At 46.4% G+C, this 19,649-nt stretch overlaps 1 protein-coding gene across 1 annotated transcript; it reads right to left on the bottom strand.

Annotated features, from left to right (window-relative positions):
* Positions 1–714: 714 nt before the first annotated feature.
* Positions 715–19,122, bottom strand: RGCC (regulator of cell cycle). The gene is made up of 5 exons (XM_064174522.1): positions 19,009–19,122; positions 18,584–18,763; positions 5,665–5,772; positions 3,930–3,992; positions 715–1,319 (listed from the first exon to the last, which is right to left on the bottom strand). Exons 1-5 carry the CDS (start codon positions 19,043–19,045, stop codon positions 1,312–1,314), a joined length of 396 nt encoding a protein of 131 aa, XP_064030592.1. The 5' UTR covers positions 19,046–19,122; the 3' UTR covers positions 715–1,311.
* Between the last annotated feature and the right edge of the window lie 527 nt (positions 19,123–19,649).

Genomic DNA, 19,649 nt, shown 5'->3' with positions numbered 1-19,649 from the left:
AGAACCAGATGTTCTGGTCAATGTTTAGGAAATCTATATCAGGAAGATGGATTTGCATCCTTATGGTGCTTCCATTAGCAAATACACAGAAGGCAGATCCCATCCATCCTTTAAGGCCCCCAAGCAACTGGCTAGTAGCTGCAACAGGCACATCCTTCTCCAGATCCAGACACGCTTAAAGACAACAGACCAAGGGAGTACAACATCTGAACCACTCACCCAACTGCTGGCTGGCCTGCTTCAATCCAAGTCCTGCAGTTCAAACTAAGCCCAGCTCGCTTGGGCTGAACAGATTAAAGAGCGATTGCATGAGCAGCTCTGACAGCAGATCCAAGTGTAATGCCTGCAGCAACTGGAGGAAAGCTCACATAATGACATCACCAGTGCTTAATGCATATGGAAAGAATCAGGTTCCTCATAAAAATACAGGTTCACCTTCCACTTTTTCAGCACAACACTGACAGCCAGGAAGGCATTTTAGAGTGGTAGACTGCTTTGGACCCAAGGGTCTGGTATCAGAAAGATCCAGACACTTAAGTATTTTCTTGGTGCCACAGTATCTCCATATTTTTAAACCCATGGGCCCAGATGTCTGACCTCCCAACTAGTACTTTATGTTGTTTTAAAGGTAGCTGTTACATTGAGTTTGAGAGAGCTGGCATTGTTCAGTTCTTTACCAAGTCAGTACTTCACCTGCATTAAAGCAAACCTGAGTAAGTTTGACCAATTTTATTGTTTTCCTGACTGTAGTAATTTTACATGGTACAAAATTGTCTTATTTAATTGAGTTGAAAAGAAAAATATGGAATTCCACATGGAGCCAGCATATATTTTGCCCAGCAGGACACACAACCCTATCAGATTATTATCAAGCTGGATGTTTCCAGTGAGAGCTTAATTCATACTTACATTTCAGAGTTCCCATGTCTACATGAAGCTTTCAGACACCTGGATTCCAGTTTAGGGTTTATTTGCATACAAAAATATTCTACAATGGGGGGGAAAAAAAAGCATTAAAAGTTCTCAACTATATAAAATTACAAATATATTTTCATAAAAGCAACTTTAAATTAAAATCTGAGCTATATTTTAAAGCAAAATACAGCTGCAATGCTTCAGTTCTTATTCCAACTGCTGCAGAACAACAAAAATTATGTTGCCAGTTAAATACTTGGAGTTCACAGAGGTTATGTTCAGAAGGTGAGCATGTTGGGAAGCAGAGTTATCAGACAATGGCAGCAGTTCTCAGTGACTGATGTCACTTATCCTTCAGAAGACATTCATAGGCAAGCATAATACCAAAGATTCATTTCACATATCTGGGAATAAAACAAACAAGAAAGATCATTAAATTCTATATTAAGACTGCATGTGTCATAGAATCAACCAGGCTGGAAAAGACCTCCAAGATCATCCAGTCCAACCTAGCACCCAGCCCTATCCAATCAACTAGACCATAGAATCAACCAGGTTGGAAGAGACCTCCAAGATCATCCAGTCCAACCTAGCACCCAGCCCTATCCAATCAACTAGACCATAGAATCAACCAGGTTGGAAGAGACCTCCAAGATCATCCAGTCCAACCTAGCACCCAGCCCTAGCCACTCAACTAGACCATGCCACTAAGTGCCTTATCCTTTCTTTTCCTGAACACCTCCAGGGATGGTGACTCCACCACCTCCCTGGGCAGCCCATTCCAATGCCAATCACTCTCTCTGCCAACAACATCCTAACATCCAGCCTAGACTTCCCCCAACACAACTTGAGACTCTGTCCCCTTGTTCTATTGCTGCTTGTCTGGCAGAAGAGACCAACCCCCACCTAGCTACAGCCTCCCTTCAGACAGTTGTAGACAGCAATGAGGTCCCCCCTGAGCCTCCTCTTCTCCAGGCTAAACACCCCCAGCTCCCTCAGCCTCTCCTCATAGGCTTTGTGTTCCAGGCCCCTCACCAGCTTTGTTGTCCTTCATGAACATATCAGACATCCTAAACACAGCAAGTTAGACTGCCTGACAGGCCAAAATTATACCTCTAGTAAACATCAGTGCCAAAATATTTATATGTAAAGAAAAAAAAATAAGGTAATTACTATTCTAATGAGCTCATTCAACTTGGAGAGACCTCTGTACAGAGCTCTGTGTAATCTCAAGCACATCAACACAATATCACTTGAAAGGTGGACTTCCCCCTAACCAGAATTTCCAGGTATGATCACTGTATGGGAAAGGCTGCTGACATCCCTTTGCTAGGATTATTAAACAACAAAAAAGACTCTGCAAAAAAGAAAAAAAAAGCCCAAACCTCACTAGAGCAGGTGGCAATCCCTTCCTTCAGCTTTCATGTGCCTTGCAGGGTATAATGAAACCTATGCACTATAGGCAGCCCCTCAAGCAGCACAGCTGTGCAAGATACAGCGCCGTAAATAGTTATTGAAGTCTCCTTGTTCTACACAAACCTTCAGAAACTCAACAAGTTTCAGACAAAAAAAGGCAGTCAGTTACATTTCAGTGGCAAGGATGGAGTTAGCTCAAACATACTGCCATGGCAAAAGTCATGAAACATATTTTAAGTAAGAGAAATAAAGCCAGGATTAAAGACACAAGGTGAGTGACAGGGAAGTCTCTGCTCTCATAAGAGCAGATGTCTTCAGTTGAGTCCAAGGCAGATGGCAAAGGCTTCAGGAGTTACAGGGAAGGGAAAACACCTAAGAAACTCTCAGTTCATAGAATCAACCAGGTTGGAAGACACCTCCAAGATCATCCAGTCCAACCTAGCACTCAGCCCTAGCCACTCAACTAGACCATGGCACTAAGTGCCTCATCCAGGCTTTGCTTGAAGACCTCAAGGGACAGTGCCTCCACCACCTCCCTGGGCAGCCCATTCCAATGGGAAAGTTGATAGTTTGAGGCAGTTTTATTCATGCTGCTGTTTAGATCTAGTCCTACAATTTGTTGGTTTGGGTTCTTTAGCCAGGTTGCATTTTAAAAAAAACAATATGAACCTGGTATGTCCTGAAAGATACAGGAAAAAAAGAAGGCAGAAAGAATAGGCAGATACATGACTGGGACTTGTGGGGGGCAGCTTGGTAGGAGCTGTTTTTCCTTCAAAAATCATAATGAAGAATCTAGTGCTGTAACTGGAAGGTGCAATTTCTAGATAGTGACAGGAATGCATCCAGGTGGGCTTGGAAAGTCTCCAGACAGGGAGACTCCACCACCTCTCTGAGCAGCCTCTTCCAGTGCTCTGTCACCCTCACTGCAAAGAAGTTTCTACTCGTGTGAGGTGAAACCTTCTTGTTCAAGTTTGAAGTGATCTCTACTCCAGTGCTGGTAAAACCAAGCACAAAAAGGATTTTTTATATTTAATCCAATTCAACAGGTACAGATCTCTGTTCCTTAGTTCCTTCCTAAAGCAAACTCTACAATTAAAGGGTTTCCCTCACTTACAGTCACTCCTCCAGCCACAGCTTCAAAACGAAGAAAGCTTCCCAGTTTTCAGCCAAGATTCAAGCATTTACATCATAGAATCAACCAGGCTGGAAGAGACTTCCAAGATCATCCACTCCAACCTATCACCCAGCCCTGTCCAATCATTTAGTCCATGGCACTAAGTGCCTCATGCAAGTGATGTTTACCTGACGTATTACATCAAGGTGGGGTGAACTGCAGTTGCCCCAGAGCTGGTGACAGGGGTTCACTGCAGAACAGCCTTTGTCACACAAGCTAAACTTTAACTACATGCCTTGAGCATGCAGGCAAAGAACAGGTCTATTTTACCTTCTTATCCACATAATGATGCATAGAACTAATTAAGAAGAGGCCAGGTGATACAAAACTTTAACCACCTTTCCTTCTCCTCCCAGTGCATTGACTTTCATCATTCTCTGACAGTATCAAGTGAGATGCAGCCTACCAGTAAAAACCTGCTTACTTGCTAGCGTCCTGTCAAGATCAGCAATGAAGTCCTCCAGTTCTTTTGTGTCTCCAAGCTTTGCTGCAAAATAAGAGTCAATGCTGTTTAGACATGTCCAGAAGAAACACTGGAACCACACAATCTCCAAAATAATTTTCAGTGGTATCAAGCATGCTGTAGGTTGCTTTCAGTAGAGCTCAAGAGGATTACTGCAACACCCAAATGCATTGATTGAAAGTAGGAGATGACTGAATAAGAATTCTGGTCTATAATCTTTCATTTGACAGAAGCAAATAAATCCTCTGTTTGGTTTCCTTAAAGCAGAGGTTGAAACAAAAAAAAAAGAAGCTATAGAATCATAGAATCAACCAGGTTGGAAGAGACCTCCAAGATCATCCACTCCAACCTAGCACACAGCCCTTTCCAGTCAACCAGACCATGGCACTAAGTGCCTCATCCAGTCTTTTCTTGAAGACCCCCAGGGACAGTGCCTCCACCACCTCCCTGAGCAGCCCATTCCAATGGGAAATCACTCTCTCTGTGAAGAACTTCTTCCTAATATCCAGCCTATACCTACCCTGGCACAACTTGAGACTGTGTCCCCTTGTTCTATTGCTGGTTGCCTGGCAGAAGAGGCCACCCCCCACCTGGCTACAATAGATCAACTCATCTGTGTCCTTGCTACAACATGAGCCTTCCTTATTGCATCTATACAGATACTGCATCCATGGCCCTAATGAAAGCACACCCAGTTAGCTCCCAGTCCTATCCAAATATATTCATCTTAAACCATATCAGTATCACTGACCTGCTGCCAGGTCAGATCCTTTGATCTTGGTCCATACACTGCAAGATTGGGTTCAAACACCTACATAAGTCTCCACTGCTGAAGAGTACCACTGGTTCCATTCAGTTTAGTTTTACTGCAAGTGGCTACCTTATTTCTGTGGTCTCTTCCAAGCCAGACCCAATTATCTTATCAAGAAGAACATCTTGACCCTTAGTGTAGTTCCCTGTAAGTATTTCTTGCCAGCTTAACTGATCTTTTTTGATTCTTGTTTTTAGCCATTACTCATTATTTCTCCCTAGTAGACAAAACATTCAACTTGGAGTTTCTGAGACTGATTACTGTGTAAGAGATGTGAAAACATGAGAAGTTCTAGACCATGCATCTGAAAAGACTAGTTGTAATGAAAGCATCACATAGTATAGATCTGTTCATTTCTTGGTATATCTGCACCAGGCTTAGCCTGAACAGAATAAGCTCCTGGGAATTAAGCACAACGGCAGGACAGAGGCCACTTTGAAACAGCACAGCTACAAAGGACTAAAGAAGTATCAGCAGTGCAAGGCCTACATGGATCTAAGTAACTGTGTTAACTTAAGTGGCAGCATATGGCTTCAGAGGAGTCACCTACTGCACAACCTGGCATTCAGGATAAGTATTGCTGTATATAGATGGGATAACTTAAGCTACTTAGTTGCTTCAGTAAGAAGTGACACAAGTTGGTTCTCAAGTGAAATATTCTCTAAGCAGTATTATCATTCCTATCCACCTAAAAAATAATGTCCTAGAGTTTGGTGTTACAAAACCAAAAGGTCACCTGCAAAGAACTGTAGATGCAGCGTCCTATTGCTGTTTGCTACCAGAAACAGAGAGTTCTGCTGTTGCATTTTAAGTGTCAATGCATGCAGGTGAATTCTGCATGGTCAAGAATTAGGAAGAACTGCCAACAATTAAAATGAAGCATACCTTTACATGGGGTTACTGATGGAGACTGCAGGCTCAGAGTAGAAGCAGTTGGAGAGTTAAGCTTCTCATCGCTGAGGCTGAAGCTATTTCTGTAGAGTGAATCTGCACCTGTAATAAAAGTTACATCAAAGTTAAAGAGGCTTCCTCAGCCATAGGCTGATTTGTCCATTTGTTCCTTCCATGCTAGCTTCCAAGCCCAGCTCTGAAGAGGTTTGTGTGAGAAGTTTCAGCTTGGAATACGTTCCTCTTTCTCATGCATGGTTGGCCCACTGCAGTTCCACATCTGCAGATCAGCTCAGATCCTGTTTCAGCAAATGCACATTCTACCCACACACAAACATGAGAAGTGATGTAAGCAACATCTGTCACCTGAGGCTACTGCTTACAGAAGTTAGCCACCAGGTGGTATTTCTTGTTTAGAATGAAGATGATTCTTTTCAGTAGCTTTTTATTGTCATCTCTGTATCTCCTATTTGAACCTGGGCAGACCAAAACCCATCCCCTTGAAACTTTGGATATAAAAAAGATCTAATGAACACAATGCAGGATTGATGTAACTTTAGATAGAAACTGGGAAAAGCTATTTCCAAAAGTAGCTCCAAAAAGGAAAAACACACACATCCTCACACCCAAAAAAAACCCACCCCACACCAAACCACAAACCTGAGGAGTTTGATGCTGCTCTTGCAGTGGGTCACCAGTGTACCCTACAATACATGAATCCATTGAAAGTAACAAGTTAAAGGCAAAATTACCTTCTGAAACCAACTTACAGGCCAACCTCCTTTCCAGACAAGATGCAAACCCTACTGACCAAGAAACTTAGAATGGAAGACCCCAGTTGTCAGGACAAAACCCCTAGCACTACCACAAAAGCCAAGTAACTTCTGACACCTCATGCAAACCGTCCTATAGTCAAGGGTACAACTCACATGAAATACTGAGACAACAGATCAAAGACAAAACACTTCACAGGAAGTTGTAGCCAGATGGGGTTGGTCTCTTCTCCCAGGCAACCAGCAACAGAACAAGGGGACACAGTCTCAAGTTGTGCTGGGGGAAGTCTAGGCTGGATGTTAGGAGGAAGTTGTTGTCAGAGAGAGTGATTGGCATTGGAATGGGCTGCCCAGGGAGGTGGTGGAGTCACCATTCCTGGGGGTGTTCAAGAAAAGCCTGGCTGAGGCACTTAGTGCCATGGTCTAGTTGAGTGGCTAGGGCTGGGTGCTAGGTTGGACTGGATGATGTTGGAGGTCTCTTCCAACCTGGTTGATTCTATGATTCTATCACTGTGTAGCATTACGTGCATCCTCTTGGGACTGAGTGAAGCAGATCATTGCCCCTGACTTAACCACACTGACCATCAGGATGTCAGAAATGCTGCACTTCCTTTTGATTGCAGGACCTTGCCTTTATGCTTGAGTTTCTTAGTGCAGGACTGGACAGGGCTGGGTGCTAGGTTGGACTGGATGATCTTGGAGGTCTCTTCCAACCTGGTTGATTCTATGACTATTTGAAGAGAACAGAGTAAGAACTTCCAAATTATTTTATGTTTGAATGGTTTAAAACCCACTGAATTGAAAAAAAAAAAATCTAGAGAACAATGGCTACAGAACTGAGCACACTGTGCAGACTACACCAATAGTATATAGACACCAAATCACAGAATCAACCAGGCTGGAAGAGACCTCCAAGATCATCCAGTCCAACCTAGCACCCAGCTCTACTTTCTATTACAAATCAATCTCTCTCATACACCAAATGCTCTTGAGCTTAGCAGAAATAAACACCTTTGTGAATGCTTGAGAGGAGAACTTCAAACAGCAAAGTTTTAAACCAGTTGCAAATTATTCCCTGCAATGATTTATATCTCTGTACACATCCATGCTAGCAGTCACCTTTGATTCTTTGTGCCATTCTCTTCATATTCCTTTCTACAAGCATCTGAAAGCACTGCCTGCTCACCCTGCAATGTTTTGAAACCAAAAAAATGCCATTGCATGCTGGCTCTTTATGCAAGGAAATATTTACTCCTGGTAAAGAGAAAATAACACAAGACTGTTGCTTTAAATATCTGAATGTTTTTTTTCTGCCAGTTTCAAGAGGTGAACTGTTTCCACAAGTCAACATTGTCCTCTGATGGGCTGTAACAGTAATAGTTTCAGGAAAATATCAGCATTCCTCTTTCTCAGAAAGCAAAGTTGTGCTTTAGCTACAGGCTTTGGCTTGTACATTACAGCAAGCAGAAGATATTTTGGTGATAGGAGGAATGCACTGACTTCACCATCAAGGTCACTATAACTGCTGAAAGCAATGGGGAAGAAAACATAGCAGTGATATCTATCACACAAAAATATATGCTTCAGCAAAGTATGGATGTAGGGCAGAAAGCTCTGGGGAAAGGACACTTCAGTCATAGAATCATAGAATCAACCAGGTTGGAAGAGACCTCCAAGATCATCCAGTCCAACCTAGCACCCAGCCCTAGCCACTCAACTAGACCATGGCACTAAGTGCCTCAGCCAGGCTTTGCTTCAACACCTCTAGAGATGACAACTCCACCACCTCCCTGGGCAGCCCATTCCAATGCCAATCACTCTCTCTGTGAAGAACTTCTTCCTAACATCCAGCCTATACCTACTCTGGCACAACTTGAGACTGTGTCCCCTTGTTCTATTGCTGGTTGCCTGGCAGAAGAGACCAACCCCCACCTGGCTACAGCCTCCCTTCAGGTAGTTGTAGACAGTAATAAGATCACCCCTGAGCCTCCTCTTCTCCAGGCTAAACACCCCCAGCTCCCTCAGCCTCTCCTCATAGGCTTTGTGCTCCAGGCCTCTCACCAGCTTTGTTGCCCTTCTCTGGACACCTTCCAGCACCTCAACATCTCTCTTGAATTGAGGAGCCCAGAACTGGACACAGCAGTCAAGGTGTGGCCTGAGCAGTGCTGAGTACAGGGGCAGAATAACCTCCCTTGTCCTACTGGCCACACTGCTCCTGATCCAGGCCAGGATGCCATTGGCTCTCTTGGCCACCTGGGCACACTGCTGCCTCATCTTCAGCTTACTGTCTATCAGTACCCCCAGGTCCCTTTCCTCCTGACTGCTCTCCAGCCACTCTGTCCCCAGCCTGTAGCGCTGCTTGGGGTTGTTGTGGCCAAAGTGCAGAACCCTGCACTTGGCCTTGTTCAGTCTCATCCCATTGGCCTCTGCCCACCCATCCAGCCTGGCCAGGTCCCTCTGCAGGGCTCTCCTACCTTCCAACAGCTCCACACCCGCTCCTAGCTCTCTACCAGCTGCCACAGCCAAGATTTGCTCATTCACCTCTAATAATGGCCCCTGGAAGATTTCCACTGCCACACAAACACAACATCCTCTGCAAACCAATAACCAGAGGCTGACGCCAAAAATCTCTCACCGCTGTTGTCTCGACTCATTCAACTCCGTTTCTCTCGCTGCAATTTGAGTTTATCTATCACACATTACTTATTTCTCACTTGGATTTTTTGATGCTTGCATGCATATATGAAATGTTTTAGAAACACACTGTAACACTGCCTCCTTAAAAACACCCAACTGTAACAAAAGCTGAGATTTGAGCTATGGAATTTACTTACATGAGTTAAACTATGCCAATAGCTGAAATTAGGGGGTTGGAATAAACATGGGGTGTACTGTACTTTGGCAAAGTAGTTAGTATTGACCTTTGCTGTTCCAGTATTAAGCCATGTAGAAAAACCACGGAAATGCCATGTAAATATAGCAATTGAAAGGCTCTGGGCAGTAATTAACTGGAAGAGGAAAACCTCAAACTTCTGGTTTTAAAACAGGCAACAAAATAGTTTATCTGCCTGACTTCTTTAGCATTATGCTCTTTCTAGTACCACAGCACAGGATACAATTCTAAAGAGCAGTGAAGTTTGAAATGCTTTTACTGCAGTTTTCAGTGAGGAAAGTTTTAGAGGCAAAAATAAATCACATCCTGTTAAATTTTCAGAGAGGAGCTTTATATTTCCACTGGGCAGAGGCCAATGGGATGAGATTGAACAAGGCCAAGTGCAGGGTTCTGCACTTTGGCCACAACAACCCCAAGCAGCACTACAGGCTGGGGACTGAGTGGCTGGAGAGCAGCCAGGAATAAAGGGACCTGGGGGTACTGGTAGATAGTAGCTGAACCTGAGCCAGCAGTGTGCCCAGGTGGCCAAGAGAGCCAATGGCATCCTGGCCTGCATCAGGAACAGTGTGGCCAGTAGGACAAGGGAGGTTATTCTGCCCCTGTACTCAGCACTTGGTCAGGCCACACCTTGAGTGCTGTGTCCAGTTCTGGGCCACTCAATTCAAGAGAGATGTTGAGGTGCTGGAAGGTGTCCAGAGAAGGGCAACAAAGCTGGTGAGGGGCCTGGAACACAAAGCCTGTGAGGAGAGGCTGAGGGAGCTGGGGGTGTTTAGCCTGGAGAAGAGGAGGCTCAGGGGGGACCTCATTGGTGTCTACAACTACCTGAAGGGAGGCTGTAGCCAGGTGGAGTTGGTCTCTTCTGCCAAGCAACCAGCAACAGAACAAGGGGACATAGTCTCAAGTTGTGCTGGGGAAAGTCTAGGCTGGGTGTTTGGAGGAAGTTGTTGGCAGAGAGAGTGATTGGCATTAGAATGGGCTGCTCAGGGAGGTGGTGGAGTTACCATCCCTGGAGGTGTTGAAGAAAAGCCTGGCTGAGGCACTTAGTGCCATGGTCTAGTTGAGTGGCTAGGGCTGGGTGCTAGGTTGGAGTGGATGATCTTGGAGGTCTCTTCCAACCTGCTTGATTCTATGACAAGCCATGAATTTACAAATTAATAGTTCAGCATTTAATGAGCAGACTGCACAACTTATTCCCTGTCAGAATATAGCACACTTGCTGAAATTAAAGAAAAAGCAAACCCAGAAATTTATAATGCTGATAGCAGCAGTGAGAATGGGCTGCCCGGGGAGGTGGTGGAGTCGCCGTCCCTGGGGCAGTTCAAGGCAGGATTGGACGTGGCACTTGGTGCCATGGTCTGGCCTTGAGCTCTGTGGTAAAGGGTTGGACTTGATGATCTGTGAGGTCTCTTCCAACCCTGATGATACTGTGTGATACTGTGTGTGAAACAGAAATATTCATGATGCAAAGAGCCTGTTTCACCATATGCATGCTCCAGCCCTGAAGGATAACACAAGCACAGTTACACTTGGCTGCAAGTCTTATTTTCAGCAGTTTTGATGTAGCTAACAAACATCTGTTCTAACACCAAAGGAGGAAAAAATAAAAATCACACCTTCTCATCATCTCCATGTCTAGGCTTCATTATTTAGTATTATCTCAAATCAGTTACAAGGAAGTTATCTGCCTTCCTGATATACATGAAGCTTACCTTCCCCCATCCCACCGCACTTACTACCTGTTAGGCAGTGTTTCTGACTACAGCCTTCTTCTTTCCTAATGTTCCCTTTCTAAAGTGTACTAAAAACAAATGCACTTGGGGCTGTTGAGTCTGGAGAAGACTGAGAGGAGATGTGATCAATGTATACAAATATCTGAGGGGTGGGTGTCAAGTGGATAGGGACAATCTCTTTGCGCTGGTCAGCAGCAATAAGACAAGGAGCAACAGCTACAAGCTGGAACACAGAAGGTTTCACCTCAACATGAGCAGAAACTTCCTTACAGTGATGGTGACAGAGCACTGGAATAGGCTTCCCAGAGAGGTTGTGGAGTCTTCTTCTCTGGAGACTTTCAAAACTCACCTGGGTGCATTTCTGTGAACTACTCTAGGGAATCCTGCCTTGGCAGGGAGGTTGGACTCCATCTCTGCAGGTCCCTTCCAACCCCTAAAGCTCTGTGATAGGGGAGAGGCAAGAGGAAATCTTACAAACCCACACATTTCTCACCAAATTGAAATTGGAGGACTCTGTACACAGACTTCTGCTGTTTCTCCCTTTTGAATACACTAGGAATTCAATAAAATATTTTTTCTCAGACTATTTAAGGCAATCTAAGATGATAGAAGTTACTTCACCATGGAAGTCTTTCTTCACTTTTCATTATAATTATTGCATTGCCTTCTTGCTGGTAAGAAGCCATTAGAAGCTTGCAGAAACAGTGACCTCCTTCACTATGCAAAACTGGTATTTGCTACTAAGACCAAAGGCTTACCTACCACCCCACATTCTCCCTCTTATAGCAGATGCCTACAGAAGAGTAGTGCAGCCGTGCCACAACAGTTTGAAGCCAAACTACCAAGTTCTAGTGATACACAGGTCAACATCTTTCCTAAGGCAGCAGCAGCATCTTAGTCTACAGCAGTGGCCTTGTCCCTCCCACTATGACTTCAGTTTAAGTATGACAACTTTTAACATTCACAAGAGCATAAAGACCTTATTCTACAGTTTAACAACACACCACTAGAAGACAGAGCTCCTCTTATTTCTTTGAAGCATTTTCCCCCCTCATAGTGGGTGAGGTAGCATCCACTTTCCTAGTATCCCTCAGGATTTTCTGGAAGACTACTTTGTCTCCACCCAAGTCATCTCTCATTTGTGCTGACTCTCCATCTCTTTAGTCATTCAGAAACTATTTTATGTTCTCAATCATTTCTGTTGCCTTTTCCTATACTTCCTCTACAATGACTGCAAATGTAAGCAGGCTTTTCAAAGTGAGTACTGAAGTATTAACCTAACAGTGCCTTATGCTTCACCTCCAGACTGCAGAGGCATTAGCACAACCACATGGAGACACCCATGGCATGTTGACCACAGATGTTTACCCTACAGCAGGCTTTCAGAGCTGATGGATATTGCACGACGCCCTCATAAACCTACAGCTGCTTCAACTTGGAATTATACAATTATGAGTTCTAGATGCACTCAGGGTCTTTTCTTGTGCTTAAAAGCTATGGAGTATTTGTCAGAAAGCATTTACATTCTAAAACTGCAATGCCATACAAGTGCAAGAACCACAGCTATAGTATTTACTTCACACTGCTGTTAACAGAGGAGCTGGAAGATGAACCTGTCTCAAGAAACAGATCACAGACAGAAGTGTGAAACATCTGAGGGCACAACAACACATTTTGGCTTAGCTTTTTGGCACAAGTAATAGTAAAGTACAACCTCTCAAAGGCCAACTTTCTTCTCCTCACCCTAAGTCTAAACTTGGAAGACTGTCCTGACATTGCCATATGCTAGCACAATGCACTGCACAGACATACAGTTTACACAGACAAGTCTGCAACTGTCTTTGCAAACTTATTCTAACATAGAAGCAGCAAATGGAATCTTTAAGAGTTCATCAGTATAGCTGCCACCTGCACAAAGGGCTTTCTGCCAGGACACCACTCACTAACAGAAATCCTAATTTATCACATCCAACATATGCTCTAAATAGCCAAGAGTTCTGTGGTATCCCTCAGCTTCAGTTTCACCATGATTAATAACCTCAAGTACAAGGCTGTTACACTTTGATTCAGTTCAATGTGTCAAGTTGAAACATAACTGGTCATCCCTCACAGTCCAGCAACTCCACAATGTCTCCTGGAGCAACTCATGTGTTGCATCATGATTTCCAGCACTGAGCCAGTCAGCTGTTGTGGTTAATGTAACACTTGTGGGCCAAGTACTAAGATCACTGTGAACATCTGCACATGCAAGCTTTCCTATTACTGTAAGGTCTGGAGTCCATTGGGCTATGTACAATGCTTAACCACAGCCAAGAACCAGGACAACAAGTGGGGGGAACCAAATATTAATTAGGTTTTTTTTGAGCTAGCTCCCTCAAGAGGAGAATTTAAGCTTAAAAAAAAGCAGTATTTTGCAGGATTTGCCATATTGAGAATATACCAAGCTGAGTGGAGTGGCTGCTGCACCAGAGAGACTTAGGATGAAGTGCTGGGCAGGGAGAAATTTAATGATGTTCAACAGGAGCAAGTGTAGAGTTGTGCACCTGGGAAAGAACAATCCCATGTATCAGCGTAGGTTGGGGACTGACCTGCTGGAGAGCAGCAAAGAGAAGGACAGAAGGATGGCCATGAGCCAGGAGTGTGCTCTGGTGGCCAAGAGGACCAATGCCATTCTGGGGTGTATTAGGTCGAGGGAGGCTCTCCTTCCCCTCTACTCTGTCCTGGTGAGCCCTCACCTGGAGTATTATGTCCAGTTCTGGGCCCCCCCAGCTCAAGAAGGACAGGGAGCAGCTTGAGAGAGTCCTGCACAGAGCCACAAAAATGATTAAGGAAGTTGAACATCTTCTTTATGATAAGAGACTGAGGGAGCTGGGGCTTGTTAGCTTGGAGAGGAGGAGACTAAAGGGTGACCTCATTCATGTTCATAAATACGTAAGGGGTGAGTGCCAGGAGGATGGAGCCAGCCTCTTCTTGGTGATGCCCAGGAACAGGACAAGGGGCAATGGGTGGAATCTGAGGCATAGGAGGTTCCATGTGAACCTGAGGAGGAATTTTTTCCACTGTGAGGGTCACAGAGCACTGGAATAGGCTGCTCAGGGAGGTTCTGGAGTCTCCCCCTCTGGAGATATTCAAGAACCATCTGGATGCGTTCCAGTGTGATCTGCTCCAGGTGATCCTGCTCTGGCAGGTGGGATAGACCAAATGATCTTTCAAGGTCCCTTTCAGCCCCTGACATTCTATGATAAAGATATTTCAGGTATTTGTTGAACAGGCTCATCCTCACAGCAGAAACCCTAGGAAAGGCTCTTCTCACCCTACTTAACAGCACTGTTTATCACTACTTGGTATCTGTTACTAGCTTCTCAAAGTTGAATTTATGACTGATTCAGGGGTCCTGAAACAGACAGCTGCAACAGTTTAACATACTACTTCCCCTAACAGTCCAACTGATTTTTGCAAAGAGTGCTCACAAGCAAGACACTTCAAGCTGTCTGCAGACATTCTGGGAAGAACTTTTGCATTGCTGCAGATTCACGTTGTCAGAATGTGCTCATTCAGCCCAGTTTCTCCTTGATCCTGAAGCAAGTGTTTGATGGAAGCATTACCACAGGAGTGCTAAAGTCACAAATTCAAGTACTGCACTTGCACAGAAAAACAGACCAATGAGAAGGTCAACCTGGGGAGGGAAAAAAATTGGGTGTCAACAGAAAGAGCCCAGGTAAGTAGGAAACTCCCTGCATTTCTTCTTAAAATAGATGTAGGGAGCGTGGCTGGATTGCATCAGATACTGGAAACTGTTTTATAAAAGGAGCTCTTCATAAATCTGAATTTTTTTGTTTCCAGTCCAACTCTAACTTCAAAATAAGAAGCTGGCTGCACTGATAGGGAGAAGTGTTTTACTGAGCCTTTTCTGAGAAGTTAGGAGAATTGTCTGTTTCTCTGTTTCCCCCTTAAACACACCCTCACCATGCACCTGATGCTGTTAGATGCTTAAGTCATTCTCAAAGCACCCTTCTGGTCCAGTATACCATCAGCATCCACAAGACCACGATTCTGATTTCTCCAGAGCTACCTTTCACATGATACTCTGCCTAAGGAGGAACCTTAGCATAGGATGGGATTTGGAAGCTTGACAAGTTCCTCACACAAAATCCCTGGGGACATCACATAGCACTATCAAACCCTGTCTATCCTGCTATCCCATTAACATCTTCAGCCTTCATCAGTGTGGATTTGTGATCCAGATATTTCTTTTCCAGATCTTCCTGAAGTCCTGGTCTGTCCACGTACATGAGCATGTTGTATCTCACCAGGTCTCTTGTCCTGCCAGAGGACACCATCATCTCTTCCAAAGGTCCTTTCTGTCAATCTTCACAGAGCCATTTTCAGCAGTGTTTAAAATTCAGGGTTTCTGAATCACAGCAGGTAGTGTAACCAACTACAGATCATAGAATCAACCAGGTTGGGAGAGACCTCCAAGATCATCCACCCCAACCTAGCACCCAGCCCTATCCAGTCAACTAGACCATGGCACTAAGTGCCTCAGCCAGGCTTTTCTTGAAGACCCCCAGGGACGGTGACTCCACCACCTCCCTGAGCAGCCCATTCCAATGCCAATCACTCTCTGTGAAGAACTTCTTCCTAACATCCAGCCTAGACCTACCCTGGCACAACTTGAGACTGTGTCCCCTTGTTCTATTGCTGGTTGCCTGGCAGAAGAGACCAACCCCCACCTGGCTACAATGCCCCTTCAGGTAGTTGTAGACAGTAATAAGATCACCCCTGAGCCTCCTCTTCTCCAGGCTGCACACTCCCAGCTCCCTCAACCTCTCCTCAGAGGCTTTGTGCTCCAGGCCCCTCACCAGCTTTGTTGCCCTTCTCTGGACATGTTCCAGCACCTCAACATCCTTCTTGAATTGAGGGGCCCAGAACTGGACACAGCACTCAAGGTGTGGCCTGACCAGTGCTGAGTACAGGGGCAGAATAACCTCCCTTGTCCTACTGGCCACACTGTTCCTGATGCAGGCCAGGATGCCATTGGCTCTCTTGGCCACCTGGGCAAGATGGTTTTATCAGCGCAAGAAGTCATCTTGATACTGTTTGCTGAAGATTCTTTTAATAGTTTTCTCAACAGTAGATTATTGCAATGGGCTGCCCAGGGAGGTGGTGTCACTGTCCCTGGAGGTGTTCAAGAAAAGCCTGGATGAGGCACTTAATGCCATGGTCTGGTTGAGTGGCTAGGGCTGGGTGCTAGGTTGGACTGGATGATCTTGGAGGTCTCTTCCAACCTGGCTGATTGTATGATTTCACCCTATCATTTAAGTGTCTCATTTATAATAAGAACATGTGAGAAGTTAATATAGTACAATACTGAAGACTGCACACAAGGGTTGTAATGCTGTAGTTAATAATAGACTTTACATGGGTAACAGCTCACATACTTCATCAGCTTGACTCAGTAAAGACAGACCTCACCTGATACACCCTCAGGCATCCAAAAGGCTAGTGTCCAGCCTAAATTTGGCATGCATTCCCAAATCCTCCTCAGAAGGAGGGAGATACTTACAAAGAGTGATTCACTCACTACATTATGAAACAGCAGAGTAGCATCTTGATCCACATATCTCCACTGAACACAGAAAACAACAACAGCCACTGCTAAGCAAGGTATACAATTTTTCTTGTAGTGAGAGGTTCAAAACTGAGGCCAGTACTCAAGGCAACATCTCACCCAGTGCAGAATCACAGAATCAACCAGATTGGATGAGACATCCAAGATCACTCAGTCCAACCTAGCACCCAGCCCTAGCCACTCAACTAGACCATGGCACTAAGTGCCTCAGCCAGGCTTTGCTTGAACACCTCCAGGGATGGTGACTCCACCACCTCCCTGGGCAGCCCATTCCAATGCCAATCACTCTCTGACAACAACTTCCTCCTAACATCCAGCCTAGACTTCCCCTGGCACAACTTCAGGGCAGGTAAAACATTACCTATCAATGAAAAGAAAAGAATCCTACTCCTGATGCTGATGAAATAAAGGGTTCTGATAACACAGAGAAGCTGTGCTCTCACAACTCAAGTACTAGGAAGATTACACAAATGTTTTAGTGCTAAGTCAACAGAGCCATTCACTAAGTCCCTGAACTAATAAAGATGCACATCAGAAATTTAAGAAGCAACTTTATTATACATATAACTAGAAGTCAGGTAGCTTTACAAATCTCTCTGTAGAGTTAGGAACCTGAGAACAGGGTAGAGTTTATTTTTGGCAGAACTTTCTTCTGACGAAGTTGCCCTGAATCTACTGCTCCCTAGGAGAGTGGGAATTTCTTTCCCTTCCCAGACAACGAATCATAGAATCAAGAAGGTTGGAAGAGACCTCCAAGATCATCCACTCCAACCTAGCACCCAGCCCTAACCAATCAACTAGACCATGGCACTAAGTGCCTCAGCCAGGCTTTGCTTGAACACCCCCAGGGACGGTGCCTCCACCACCTCCCTGAGCAGCCCATTCCAATGCCAATCACTCTCTCTGTGAAGAACTTCTTCCTAACATCCAGCCTAGACCTACCCTGGCACAACTTGAGACTGTGTCCCCTTGTTCTATTGCTCGTTGCCTGGCAGAAGAGGCCAACCCCCACCTGGCTACAACCTCCCTTCAGGTAGTTGTAGACAGTAATAAGATCACCCCTGAATCTAGAAGTCTTCTTTCCCTGACTAGCAAAAAAAACCTCAAAGCCGGTAAAACCTTTTTCAGAGCTAACTACAGGAAGAAAAAACCCCACAAACAAAACAGCAAAACACACACACAAAATCCCCCCGCTACAAAAACACCCCTACCAAAACACCTCCCACAAGCAAACAACTTAGCTCCAGTCCTGTGTTTTCTCGGTTAAAGCAGGTCACAAGCCAGTATCAGCTGTCCACCCTTCCTACACGACGTTCTGCACACACTATTTCATCTGCCTACATCTAATACATCTGAGCACAAGTTGGCTTAAAATTACCAGCTCGGAAACTGCGACGACACTGAAGCAGAAACCTGGATGAGTTTCCATCTGTTGTGGGAAGCACACTTCAGCTCGCTCTCTCCCAGATAATATTCCAGCTGTCCAGAAACAACACTCAGTCCCTGTTAACCTAAGGCACATCTTATTTGTAAGACGCCGAGATGCCTCGGTGCTTCAGCAACCGGCTGGCAACTTCACCTCTCCCGCAGCGATTCCTCTTACCCTGTCTGCTCTGAAGCCAGCCTTCATGTGGCTTCCCCCCGGCAACTCTCGCCCTCTCTTCTCTTTCTGCTCTTCGGCACTGGGAGAATAAGACCACCTGGGTCGTGTCTTTAAGACCTCTAACTTCAAAAGTAGATGCGAAGGTGCTCTAAAGAAAGACGAGTTTCTCGCTCACCGGTCCGTGCCTCTCAAGGCGAGGGACGCGCTGATCTAACATCGCTTTTAACCCCCCTCCTCCGGGCTCGGCCGCGCCCGGGACCGGCGGACGGACCGACCGACACTCACTCTCCGAGTCGCTGAGGCCGCTGCCGTCGCTGACGCTGGCGCTGCTCCGTCGCTTCATGCGCTCCAAGTGCTCGCCGTAGTAGAAGCGGCGCCGGCCGGCAGGGCAGTTGAACTCCGCCAGCACCGCGTCGAACTCCCCCAGCGCCTCCGCCAGGTCTCCGCCGCCGTTTTCTCCCAGAGCTGCCGGCCAGGGGCAGCAGTAGCGTCAGGACCCGGCCGGGCGCTGTCCCCCTCCCCAGACCCCCACGCTGCGCAGGGAGGAGAGACCCTGCCGCCCGCCCCCGGGCCCCCGCGCTGCGCTGCGCTGGGAGGGGAAGCTCCACCACCTACCCGCCCCCGGACCCCCGCGCTGCGCTGGGAGGGGAGACTGCCTCCCGCGCCTCCATCCCGGCGGAAAGAAGGGGACGGGGTCCCGCCGCTCCCACCTTGACCCGCTGGCCGCTGGGCCTGAGGAGACTTCATGGCGACTGCGACGGGTGGAGGTGCTCCACCGCCGCTGCCACCCCTGCTCCTTACCGCCAGCACGAGCAGCCCGGCTCTAGCGCAGCTGCCTCTTATAGCCCGCCCGTGCTGGGGGCCGAGGCGGAGGGGCGGGAGCGGGAGGTGGCACCGCGGTCTGGCCCTGCCCTGCTCTGCCCTGCCCTGCCGTGCCGGCGGCGGGGGGGGTCGGGCTGGCGGCGCAGGTGCGCCCGGCCGGGGCGAGGGAGTTGCGGGCGGAGGGTGTTCGGGACCCGTGCAGATAGTTGGAGTCCTTGCCACAGTTCATCGCTACCGCAGTGGGAAGTGTCGCCCCTCATTCTCTGACCGTCGTTCCGACAACGCGATCGAGTGTTGTTTTGGCTGTCTTCGGTTTGCTGCTCCTAGCTACTTGTGGCTCAAAAGGAGCTATCTGCAGTGGGTTTGTGCTGGCTGTTGCGGGAGGGCACAACGAGCACCAGTAGCACATCGGAGGAGAGAATCCCACCGAAACACAGGACTGGACCATCCTTACGCAGCCCCGTGGCTGCTTGCCGCCGTAGGTACGGAGCAGGACAACGAGGCGGCCGCCCGCTCGGTTTACGCGTTA

This window comes from Pogoniulus pusillus, chromosome 3 (assembly GCF_015220805.1).
Source record: "Pogoniulus pusillus isolate bPogPus1 chromosome 3, bPogPus1.pri, whole genome shotgun sequence".
Classification (NCBI taxonomy): domain Eukaryota; kingdom Metazoa; phylum Chordata; class Aves; order Piciformes; family Lybiidae; genus Pogoniulus; species Pogoniulus pusillus.
This window is presented reverse-complemented; position numbering and strand designations above follow the sequence as displayed.

Coding starts and splice junctions, on each gene's coding strand:
- RGCC (XM_064174522.1), bottom strand. CDS start 19,045: ATGAAGTCTCCTCAGGCCCAGCGGCCAGCGGGTCAAG. Junction 18,764..19,008: donor CCAGCGGCCAGCGGGTCAAG/GTGGGAGCGGCG, acceptor CCTGGCCGGCAG/CTCTGGGAGAAAACGGCGGC. Junction 5,773..18,583: donor CGGCCTCAGCGACTCGGAGA/GTGAGTGTCGGT, acceptor CTTTTATTACAG/GTGCAGATTCACTCTACAGA.